The sequence below is a fragment of the Crocodylus porosus genome, unplaced genomic scaffold (genome assembly GCF_001723895.1).
Source record: "Crocodylus porosus isolate Cpor-Errol unplaced genomic scaffold, CroPor_comp1, whole genome shotgun sequence".
Lineage (NCBI taxonomy): Eukaryota > Metazoa > Chordata > Crocodylia > Crocodylidae > Crocodylus > Crocodylus porosus.
This window is the reverse complement of record NW_017728886.1, coordinates 264837302-264849687: the sequence shown is the minus strand read 5'-3', so window position 1 is coordinate 264849687 and position 12386 is coordinate 264837302. Positions and strand designations below refer to the sequence as shown.

The 12386-nt window shown below is 41.8% G+C and overlaps 1 protein-coding gene across 10 annotated transcripts in view; it reads left to right on the top strand.

The window, feature by feature from the left end:
* The window catches only part of PTK2 (protein tyrosine kinase 2), a 352211-nt gene that overhangs the window by 281769 nt on the left and 58056 nt on the right, over positions 1–12386 (top strand). For all 10 annotated transcript variants that reach the window (XM_019553184.1, XM_019553237.1, XM_019553254.1 and 7 more), the window contains 5 exons: positions 1276–1376; positions 3458–3573; positions 5006–5106; positions 6688–6777; positions 9260–9464. In XM_019553184.1, the coding sequence (XP_019408729.1) occupies positions 1276–1376; positions 3458–3573; positions 5006–5106; positions 6688–6777; positions 9260–9464 (613 nt within the window). The remainder of the gene's footprint in view (positions 1–1275; positions 1377–3457; positions 3574–5005; positions 5107–6687; positions 6778–9259; positions 9465–12386) is intronic.

Sequence of the window (12386 nt, the reverse complement as noted above, 5' to 3'; positions counted from 1 at the left end):
CCAAGGGAAGTGGTGCTGGCTTCTACCCTGGGGGTCTTTAAGAGGAGGCTTGATGCCTACCTAGCTGGGATCATTTGAGCCCAGTTTTTTCTTCTCCTGCCCAGGCAGGGGGTCGGACTTGAAGATCTATAAGGTCCCTTCGACCCTACTTCTATGATTCTGTGATACTGCTGGTCTAATTGGTCAACTTTGCAGTAAACCCCACATGTAGATGCACCCACTGTGTAGAAAGTAATTCTTCTGGATAGAATTAACATGGTTGATTTTTAGTTTTTTGAAGTGCTATGATATGGGAGCTATGTAGAGGCTGTCAGGTCACTCCTCGGTTGACCAGAACACAGCTACAAAAGTTTCTCTCTGTGTTTTTACATTATTATTTTGCACCTCTTTAGTAGCAAAATGAAAGATGATGATGATGACGATGATGATTATCCCATCTTATGTGAACTGTTCTAGACCATTTTAATTTGGGAAATCATGTTTATCTCTGTCAACAATTTTGGTTCAGCCCCTGTAAGTGTGAGCTGCAAAAATAAAGGAGACATTACTTTAAGATATATATTACGGTACTTGCTGTGTGTATTATGAGATAAAAACCCAACCAAAAGTCTCATGATTTTGCTTTAGCTAGCAAATATTATCTCTCTCCTAACATTAGTAAACACTTGTACGTTGTATCGCATGTAAGGTATTATTGCACTGATTGGACTGATGGTAAGTTAATTGTGCCAGTGGCACATAAAATCTGCTGTAAGCAAGCCCTTAAATGACATATTTTTTAAGTACACCATGGCATTCATATGCATTTTTATTTGGTTATTAAATGATACATATTATTTCATCTTTACCTTTCTACCAAATAAGAAATGAACAATTGAATTATTCGTAAGCTACATTTTTATATCATTTAAAAATGGCAAGTGCTATGCTTGGTCAAAGTATAGCTAGAGAAACCTGCCTTCTGTAGCTGTTCATGTCGGTGTAGTAAGGGTAGAATATTATTATTATTCTGTTCAAACAGAACAGAATAATTTATTCAAACCATACTTTCAAGTTAGTCTGCATAGGTACAGTATAAATGAAGAAACAGTGCTCACAGCCCTGGTGAATTGGGGCCCAAATAATTCTGATTATATGTCCTTACATTACCATCAGTTCAGTTCTACAGTAAATGCTTGTTTATTTCTCTTCTTACAAAGAACACTTTTAAGTTACAGCTGTTGCCTTAAGAAGCAGACTTTGTATTAATGACTAAACTTGCTTCCTCCTTTCTAGTAACAATGCGTCAGTTTGATCATCCCCACATTGTGAAACTGATTGGCGTTATTACAGAAAACCCAGTCTGGATAATCATGGAGCTTTGTACGCTGGGGGAGGTAGGATAAATTTCCACACATATTATTTTGCCTTCCCTCTTTGCCCCGAGATTCTTATATACGTGATTGAAGAATTGCTGATTCAGTATAGCAGATTGGGTTCTGAATATTGTACTCAAAGGCAAATTCATCAAACGTAGTGCCATAATATAGTGCAGAATCACGGAATGAAATTAAGCCATGGTGGAATTGGGCAGAACTCCACTGAAGTCAAGAACTGCATCTGCTTTATAGCAAGGTGATTTAAGAAATGGTTTCTGAGCTATTGAATGGCTGCTGCAATGTAAAAACTAAAATCTATGTCAAGTAAGTTATGCGCATGATTTATAGAATATTAAAGCATATTGGTATCAGTTATTTACAGTACATGGGCTTCATACTGAGTAAGCTGTATAGAAATGCATCAAGTTAAAATACTGTGTAGAATTGATTTCACAGCTCTGCTCCCTTTAAAGCTTTATAGAGTATAGTTCAAAAATAAGATTGAGTATCCATTTACTTTTTCTTCTGTGTTAAGAGATACAGTAAGGCGCATCACATGATCTTATTTGCCTTTTATTTGCCAAAGAAATTACAATGCCTCTGACTCGTAAGACTATTATGGTATTAACCATCACTGCTAAAAGTGTGCGTTTGCTTCTTGGCTGATGTATTAATACCCAGTACTGCTTAACAGGTGACTTCCCTAGAAGCAGCTTTGTACAATGTGATTTTTGTGTGCAATAAATGTCACAGTAGCGATAATCTTTTTGAATTTGTGATTATGGCACTAGTCGCTTAGCAAGATTATTTAGCAGCGTATTAAGGTTTCCAAAAGGTAAAATTTAAATAGACTTTATGAATAACATTTGCAAATATATCTAAACCACATGGTTTGACCTCAAGAATTGTTTTCCTAAAAAAATTCTGTAGTAATTTGCATTATAGGAATAATAAATAAAGAAAATGGTGGTAATAACATATTTCAGTAGAACTGTTTAAAATTATTTGCAGTTCTTTGCACTTAAAATTAGGCCATTGATAGCAGGTGCAAACCTGTGCAGCATTTTCAGTAATACAGCCCATCTGTAGGTGATTACTGGTATATCTTAAAGATTCATCTACTGCAAGCAGTTTCTGTCTGCAGATGTTTTACCTCCAGCGATGCAGCTAATAGCATCATTGTGAGTGGAGACTATTTCACAATGCACTGTAGATGTACTACATTCAATTTTCTGAACTTCCTTTAGTGACAGGTATGTCAGTAGTAAACACTGTCCTTGCTAACCTGTACAGCAGAGACATACTAAGCACAATATAGTCTGTCTTCCAGATGAGGAATCAAGTATTTTTAATTCTGGCTTCTTTTCTCTAAGTCAGGCACTATGAAAGGCTTAGAAATTAAGTCATGGTTTATATTAGGTTTGAACAATTTAACATTTAAGTATCAAATTAATTTATACAATCTGGGTAGCCTATTTTTTCCAGTCCTTTTTATTTTTGTTTTAATTTTTTTGGAGTTACCACACTCCCTTCAATTTAGGAGTTCGTCTCGGTGCACAAGTTTCTTTTCAACTCTTATTTTAATCCTAAAAACAAGAGTCAACACTACATTCTTCTGAAATATAACTGCATTTTACTACAGATATGTTTTAGGAAAAATCAGCACTGGCTGTTGCCTATTTTGAGCTAAGTCCCAGCCTCTAACAAAACCTGTGCAGGTACATAGAGAAATGAATACCTCACAAAAAATGCTCATGTGACCTGTGTTCAGATTGGCCTCTAATGACCTGATACATCTTTTTCATGCTAGCAACTTAACCAGTTCTCAGTTGAAAAACAGGTTGGAGTTTGGGAATAGCTGATCCTAGTGGTCCAACACCATGTAAACTCTGACCCCGAGAAAAGGATCAGGGTGTAAAAACTTCATCCTTTTCTGCTCACGCTTTTAGCCTAGCATGCATGTTTTCTGCATGATAACTTTGTTTCAAGATTTAAAAGGGGTGCGTGCTGCTCCATGTGTAACTTTTGCAATTTGAGATGTCTTCTCCAAAATCATTAATTTGTCTTGAACTTTTTGTTTTTTTCCTTTGTCCAAAAAGTTGAGATCATTCTTGCAAGTAAGAAAATACAGTTTGGACCTGGCTTCCTTGATACTCTATGCTTACCAGCTTAGCACAGCACTTGCCTACTTAGAGAGCAAAAGATTTGTACATAGGTAAGACTATCTGTATGAAAATGTTTGGCTTTGGGCGAAAACTGTGATTATAGATTACTAGATAACATCTGGCTAGTTAAGACACTGGATCTTAGTGTGTTCACTAGCTGGAGCACATACAACATGGATTTGTATCTTGTTATTTATCTTTTTGGTTCACTTTCATTGATTTGTCATGAATCACAATTTTTTATCCACAAGACTGAAACGATATTTTAAGACCTCTAATCGTTTTCTTATTCCTAAATACAGATACTTCCGTATTAGAACTTCATACCTTTTAAAGAATGCATCAGAGTATGTTACAAACAAATTTTGTCAAGGGTGACACCTACTGGTGTCCTGCTGTATTGACTTGCCATATGCTTACTTTCAGTAGTTACGTTGTTTTGCTATGCCAGCATTTTTTTTCAACCTTCAAATCAACTGTGATCTTCAAAATATGAGAAGGCAAAGCAGTGAGAGCAACAGACTTAGAGATCAGAGAAAACCTAAAATGTTTCCATAAAATAGAAATGCTTGTGTTTAGCCAACAAGTGAACTTTAAAAACGCACACATACGAGCAAATTAATTTTAATTTCATTAGCACAGCTTTGGGGGGAAGAAAACAGGCCCACAGGCCTTTCATCCATGGCACTGACAATAATTGTCAATGTGCAAATTGCATGCATCCTATGCGGAATGTGTATATTTTCCCATAAAGTGTATTAACCATATGTCTGTGATGTGTTACCTTTAAAAATAGCAGAGGACAGTACAGTACATAGTATCAAGAGGCTGCGATTTAATTAAAATCTCCATCAGAAAAAGGAAAAAAATGCTAGTGGCAAAATGACCTGGCAGCGATGAAAGGGGAAAAAGCAGCAACCACCCCCAAAGCTGCTACTTGGTTGTTCAGTTCAAGCACCTTAATGTGTCCTGCTAGAACTCCAGTCAAGCAGCCAAGTCAGACCAGGATGAGCAACCTCCAGGTCTTGCCATATTAACTCTGACCTCCCTGAAAATCTTTGTCCCTCCCACACAGAGTGTGAGTTGACACCTCCTTTGCAGGAAGGGACCTTTGTTCCAAACTCTTGGTCTCTGCAGGATAAGGAGACAGATTCCCCCCCCCCCCGCTTCCCGGTCAGTTGTAACCCTGTTCCTATGAGTAAGGGCTCTGTTGAGGCACCTTATACATTTTGCACAAAGGAATCACTGGATAATTAATCCCTGGACTTGAGATATCAGTCTTTGTGCAAGATTCCCATTGTCATCAGAAAGATACTCTGTCCTGCATTAGAGGTGTTATATCACCCTCATTTTGTGCTCCTAGCAGAGCCACCATAATCAGAAACATAGTTTGTCCCTGTCCAAAGAGTTTGATATTTTGGGAAATGCTAAAGAAAACAGGTAATCAGAAATGGAAAAACATCTTTTTCTTTTTTTTGGCAGGGATATTGCTGCTAGAAATGTGCTGGTATCCTCCAATGATTGTGTGAAGTTGGGTGACTTCGGTTTGTCCCGATACATGGAAGACAGTACTTACTATAAAGGTAAAAAGTACTTGAAAAGATTTAAGGGGGTATGGGAAGGATTCTGCGTGCAGGCAAACTGGAGACCTGCCTTGCTAATCACGTTTGTTTACTAAGGAATCAAAAGGCTCAGAACAATTAAATCAAAGAAATCTGGTTAATTATAAAATCATTAAGTTGAATGGTTCAACAGATGTCAATAAATTCTTTCACACAGCTGCTAAAAATATCACAGGGACTGACAAATTGGCAAAAGCCAGCCAATTCATTTGTAGTTAAAAATTTGGCGGGGGGGGCAGAGAACAGGAAGACCATTAAAGTTCTTTCTTTTACAGCCCTTCTAGTATCAAAGATGATTATTGATGAGGCTCACTTAATAAAATTCCATATTCATGGCCTGATCCAGGTTGTCCATTGTGGCCATGTCCAGATGAGCACAGATCTGAGGTATGTGGTGCCACAGACCCATCTGCAGCACCACACACCGTACATTCAGGCGTTACCCATGCTGAAAGAGCCCATACCAAAAAAAAGCAGGACAGCATGAGCCTCCCAAAACCAGAGCCTGGCTGGCCAGAGCCACACTCCAGCTGTAGAAGCGGCTTGGCTGCAGCTCCCCCAGGGCCCCAGGTAGGGCTGCTGGGGCTAGCACAGTTGCTGACCCCAGCCTCCCCTACCCCACCCCACCCAGGGTAACCCACGCGCGCCAAAACGTGAATGGAACAGGCATTCCCCAGGGACAAGGGGTGCCACTGCTACGTGTCCCCGGGGAAACAAACACCCGCGCTCGTCTGGACACAGTCTGTGAGTGCTGAGGGACTTGCAGGTTGTCTTCTTCAGCTACCCCTCATACTTTCCAAATAACGGCAGGTTGGGGATATTAAGCACAAAAGGGATTTAACAGTTGCTTTTCCCTCTTTTTCTTCCCAAACTAAAGTTGCCTGACTCCGTTCATAATGGGATGCTCCAAAATGTATGAGCTGAGGGCTCAGGCAGTAAAATGATGGCAAATACCAAAGCAAGGTTCAAATCGGTGGTAATTTTAATTACACACAGTGTCTTTTGGAGACAAGATGTGTATGTTTTAGACCCTCAATTACTTTCCTAAATTTGAACAATGCCCCTTACTCACTTCCATCTCCCCACATTATCCACCAAGTGTTCTCATATTCCTGATGGTTTGTAATGATGCTTTGAGCAAAATACGTAGGTCTGTTTAAGTTACAAAAGTGGAGGGCAATATTTACCTGGAACCTTCAATAATTTATTGCACTTCTTTGCATTTCTTCAATTTATAAACAAAAGGCTTTGCTTTTCCTTGCTCAATTTTAAAAAAATTCATTCATTGTGATTTTCTGTGGCTGCTTCAAGCTCAGTACAAATAAATACTCACTTGCATTTAAATAGTTTAAAGTAAAATCATTATTTTAAAACTGAGGGAAAAAATCTTATTTAGGAGCCAGTCCTCCTCTTCCTCTCATGTCTCCCGAGGGTCCTGTACGCAAGGTTTTGACGGAAGAGACTAGCTCCAGGTTATTTTGCTGGAAATTGGAGATCGGAGCTTGCTTAGCCAAATTAATGACCTTCTCTCCCCTCCCTCAGCTTCCAAAGGAAAATTACCTATCAAGTGGATGGCTCCAGAGTCAATCAATTTCCGACGTTTTACCTCAGCTAGCGACGTGTGGATGTTTGGTAAGTGAGCGCCCAATTACTTTCTCAAATGCACTTTTGGAAAAGAACATAAATTAGGTTTCCATTTTTGATCAATGCAAAATGAAGAGTTTCCTGCGGTATAGAAATTGGGCTTCTTCCCGTCTGTACTTGACTGTTTTGTGTCCAGTGAACCCAGTTTCCTTGTACCCTTAGGGACCCTTTTCACCAATTCTGAGAGCCTTTTAGGCTGTAGGTGCATCATAGTAGTGTCATAGCTTGGACAGTCCAGGGAAAACGCCAAGAAGCAAGATTTGCCTCTTGCTTCGGGGCATCTGTCCTGAGAGAGTAGTGAAATCAGGCTCATAATCCTAATAGGAAAGGGTAATATTCTTTGCCTCTTGTGTTTCTCTTCCATCTTCTAGTTGTTACTTACCTCTTCCTCCAACCATTTTTTGCACTTTTGAGATCTTAATTCCCCACTTTCTTGTATGCATTCAACGGTAACTTCCCTCAGTGATTCTCCATGCTTTTGCCCGATTCCTTTCCCTAACCTCAGTGTAGCTTGGTTCTGGGCATCTCGCCATTGCTCACGTCTGTTTTTTCAGTCCCTTAACATTAAATGTCTAGTAGGGCTGTGCAAAGCTTCAGGGGGTGATTTGATTCAGAGGAGATCTGGTCCAATATAGTGGCCGTATCTCTGAATCTGAATCAAATCAGGGGACCAATGCAAAGGTCCAAATCGATTCAGAGCTCTCCAAATCTTCAGAAAAGATTTGGAGAGCTTTAATTCGGGCAGTCTCCAGTGGCTGCAGCAGGGAGCTGCAGCTGACTCCAAGCTGGTAAGTACTAGGGGCTGGGGAAGGGAATCTGGAGGAGCAGGGAGGAGACCATGGGGGGACCCCTGCCTGCTCCTCCAGCCCCCCCACAGGTGCCCCACCTGCCCCAGCTCCCGGCATTTTAATAAAAAGCCCCGGTGCTCACCGGGTGCTGCCAGGCAGGGGGGTGATCCCTGCTGCTCCCACTACATGGGGAGCTCTGCACAAGCCCCCTGCGCCCCCCCCCCACTCCTCCAGCCCCCTCATGGGTGCCCCACCCAGGCCAGCTCCAGCCCTTTAAGAAAAAAAACCCCAAGAAAAGCCCTGGGACTCGCTGCTCCTGCAGCGGCTTCAGGGGACTCGTGAAGAGCCCCCCACGCAGCACGGGGCAGTGGAGATCACCCCCTGCCCAGCAAGAGCGGAGAGTCTGGGGGTTTTTGGTTGTTTTTTTCCTTAAAGGGCTGGAGCCGTGGCAGGTGGGACAGCTATGGGGGGGAGGGTGTCAGGGGACTTCTAGCAGAGCCCCCTGTGCAGTGGGGGACAGTGGGGATCACCACTCACCAGGCTGTACCTGCTGAGTCGGGGCTTTTTTTTTTTTTTAAGAAGTGCCAGGAGCTGGGAAGGGCAGGGCAGGGAAAATGGACAGGGGATGAGCCAAATCAGATTCAGTTAAGTTGATTCGGGACGGTGATTCATATCACTGAATCAAATCACTGTCCCCCGAATCAGCCAAATCTGAAGTGAATACTAGCCGCTTCGCACAGGCCTAATATCCAGGCATTTCATTTTTCATAACTAAAATATTTTGGAGTGTAGAAAACCCTCCCAGACTCCAAGTTAAAAAACAAGGAAGAGAGAAATATGCCCTACTCTTGCATACTCTGACCCCTTTTTTGCTCCAGCCTTCCTGTTTCTACACAAACCTGCTATCCCCACTTAAGTTATAGAGCTGTGCAGCCTGGACTGGCCATCGTGAGCACATTTAATATAACAAAGGTATGGGAACTGGGGATAAAAAGGAAGTAACATCAAAACAGCAAAAAAAATCAGCTTTCTTCTTTTAAAACAAGAGTTGTGAATATTTTAAAGCATGTGATTTATCAAGATTAGTCACTGTTTTGTTGAAGAAAGGAAGCCCTAATTGCAGGATAACTATCACTTCCATCTGGCACAGGAAAACAGTGCAGGTAGAGGTACTCGCCCACAGGCTAGCTTTTCCTCTTCGCGTGCAGGGCAGAGTTTCAACAGAAACTACAGTTTGTTGCATGGTTTCGACAGGAGTAAACTGAATAAATGCCACTACTGAAAAACTGTCAAGCAAAATATGCACAAATCAAAACAAGCCAGTTGGAACTAGACGGGGGAAACGCAAATGCATTTCATTCTGCAACTTGAAAAAGTAGGTTTGAATGTGAGCAGCTAACCTGATTTACAATGGGAAGTAGTATTAAAGCTGAAGCAGTACAGGTTCCTTGCCTGCTGTGAGCCAGCTGCAGCTCGGATTTCTTCAAGTACAGCTCTGATTAATTCTCCACATAATCCTGCAGAAGCTGTTTATTCAGGTATAATTGGTATAGAGTATGTACAAACAGTCAAATTAAACGAAGTTAACAGGGGGTAGGAACTTACCAGTGGAACAGCTGATTCATGGGACCTGCTCCTTGTTTGCTCACTGTAGGTTGGTGGTTGCTTTCCTTATTTCCCAGGTGTGTGTATGTGGGAAATTCTAATGCATGGTGTGAAGCCCTTCCAAGGAGTGAAGAACAATGATGTGATCGGTCGAATTGAGAATGGCGAGCGGTTACCAATGCCTCCAAACTGCCCTCCGACCCTTTACAGCCTTATGACCAAGTGCTGGGCATATGATCCCAGCAGACGACCCAGGTTTACTGAACTTAAAGCACAACTCAGGTAGGGTGATATCTTTGCATTATCACTTCCTGTTTAAGGTGTATTTAAGTGCATTGTCCTTCATAAAGTTATTTTTTCCAATGAAAATATAATACATAGGATACTAGACTGGTGTCTTCAAAGAGTCGAAGTACTGACACTTGGAATATATGTAAAACTGATCATCTGATGAATACTGTGTCCCCTAAATGCAGTCTTATTTTGTATTAAGGAAAAGGCAGTCTTTATAATAGGAAAATGAATGATCTAGTTATTTAATACCTTGTATCCTGTTTAACAACTTACAGATGATTCTGCTTTGCTTTGTGGAATCAAAGCAGCCTCAGAAACCAGGAAAATTGGAACTTTTTTGTCCTAACAGCTGTATTTTATTTATCTTTACAATATTTATTTGTAGATCTTGAACCTTTTCACAATCTTAGAGTATAGGTATGCCACTGCACACAGAAGAATAAATAACAAAATGATTTTATTTATCTGTAAATCTTAGCAAAATATTATGTATAAATCTAAATAATGGCCATAAGTTGATGGAGAGTAGATTCAGGCTAGATATCAGGAGGCACTACTTCACAGTCGGGGGGCTAGGATCTGGAACGTACTTCCAAGGGAAGTGGTGCTCACCTCTACCCTGGGGGTCTTCAAAAGGAGACTAGATAATCACCTCATCGGGGTCATTTGACCCCAGCATCCTTTCCTGCCCATGGCAGGGGGTCAGACTTGATGATCTGCTCTGGTCCCTTCTGACCCTACCAACTATGAAACTTACAGATGCTTGATATGGTATTAACACCTCCACTAGTCTGCTTTGCTTTGCCATATTCATACTCCTATTTTTGCAGTTACTGACAAAAGGCAGGAGTGAATCACAAATTATTAAATCAGCTATGCTGGTTTCTATTGCAAATGATATTCCCTAGCACAGGGGGCAGCAGCAGTGGAGGGCTGCTGTATTGGAGCTTAGCTCTGTGTGGGGTCACTTGCACCCTAGCCGACGCTGCTGGAGCTAGAGCAGCTGGCATAGCTACAAGCACTGCTCTCCATTGCACTGCTACCGCTGCTGGCTCTCCCCACCTCTCAGCCAAAGCCCCCTGGCACTGCAGGCCAGGCTACAAACTGTAGTTGCCAACAGGGCAAAGCAAAATGAAAAGTTTTATTCTGAGCTGTGTAAGTATTTATTGCTATGATAGTAGGTTTGGGTTACTTTTTCTCTAGTTTTATAAAGGCTGTATTTAATTAAGTAGTCAACTTTGCCTTAACATTCTGCACACACGTGATCGCTGGTCCATTGTTGGAAGGCCTTTATAGACGAACTGCACTCCCTCCACCTCTTTATTGTCCACCCCAGCTGGTGAGACAACAGAGCAGTTCAAAATTGCAGCAGCTGCCACTAATAGCAATGTAGCAGCACTGCTGTTGTAACTACTGAAGTGGACAAAAGTGCACCGGTAATATTCTAGAATTGGTAGAAAGATGTGGGCTTTGTCCCAGTGTTTTAAAATCTGAGATGTTACGTGGTAGGTTGGGTTTTGGTTGTAGCTGTGTCGGTCTAAGGACATAGGCAGGGAAGGTTCTTTGAGTGGCTGTGATATCTTTTATTAGACCAACAGAGTGGTTGGAAAAAAGTTCCTTGCAAGTTTTCAGGTGCAGTCACCCTTCTTCAGGCATAGGGAGTCTCTGCTGTTCTGAGACTTCAAGGAATGAAAGATGGTAGGTTAGAGTTAGTGCAGAAAGGTAAGGTGGAAAAAGGCCAACCTTACAGCAGAAAGCTTGTAGATCACATTGTTCAAGGATCCATACTATTCAGCGATTCAGGTGTGTCATTAAAAACAAATGTTTGGTTAAAAGGTTTTGCCAACTTGCTTCTTGTTGGCAGCAGGAAGAAAGTGTCTTAAGGATTGTGTACAAGAGAAGGCTGTCATGCGGTGGGCCAGAACTAAGAGCATCTGATTGGCAAGGGGTTATCATGAAGCAGGCCAAGAAGGAGAGGAATTGTGGGTGAAGAGTGAGAAAGAAGGCAGTGGGGATCATCAGGGATCCTGGTTTTCTGTTTTAAAAATCACAAATTTTCTGATTTAACCACCCTCCGCACCCAAAATCCCAGATTCGCTGAATTAAAAACCCCAAAACAGCATTTTTCCACAATTAAAATGAAATGCCACTATATACAAAGATATTGGTTGAACACAACATTTTATTGATACATTTGCAATTTTAAAGCCATTTGGAAGCCTACCAGTGCCTCAATCATTGTAATAAAATAAATTCTAAATAGCTTTTATATTTTGGTGTTCAATTTTGTTTTTTTATCATGGAAAATCAGAGCTCCCCTTGCCCTCTTTCATCATCAGAAGGTGGGTCCAGCTCTGGCTGCTCCCCCCCCCACACACACCTGTTTGTGGTGCTGAGCATAGTATCATAGAAAAATCAGGCTGGAAGGGACCTCCAGAGATCATGTAATCCAACCCCCTGCTCCAAGCAGGACCAGCCCCAACTACATCATCCCAACCAAAGCTTTGTCTAGCTGGGTCTTGAAAACCTCCAAGGGTGGAGATTGCACCGCCTCCCTGGGAAACCTGGTCCAGTGTTTTCTTACCCTCCTAGTGAGAAAATTCTTCCCAGCCCCTCATCATTCTTGTTGCCCTCTGCTGGACTCTCCAATTTGTCCACCCCCTTTCTGTAGTGGGGGCCCTTTTAACGCAGTACTCCAGATGTGGCTTCACCAGTGCTGAATGGAGGGGAATAATCACTTCCCTCAGTCTGCTGGCAGTGCTCCTACCAATGCAGCCCTGGATGTTGTTAGCCTTCTTGGCAACAAGAGCACACTGCTGGCTCATATTCAGCTTATAGTCCACTGCAATCCCGAGCGCCTTTTCTGCAGAGCTGCTGCCCAGCCCGTCAGCCCCCAGTCTGTCCCGGTGC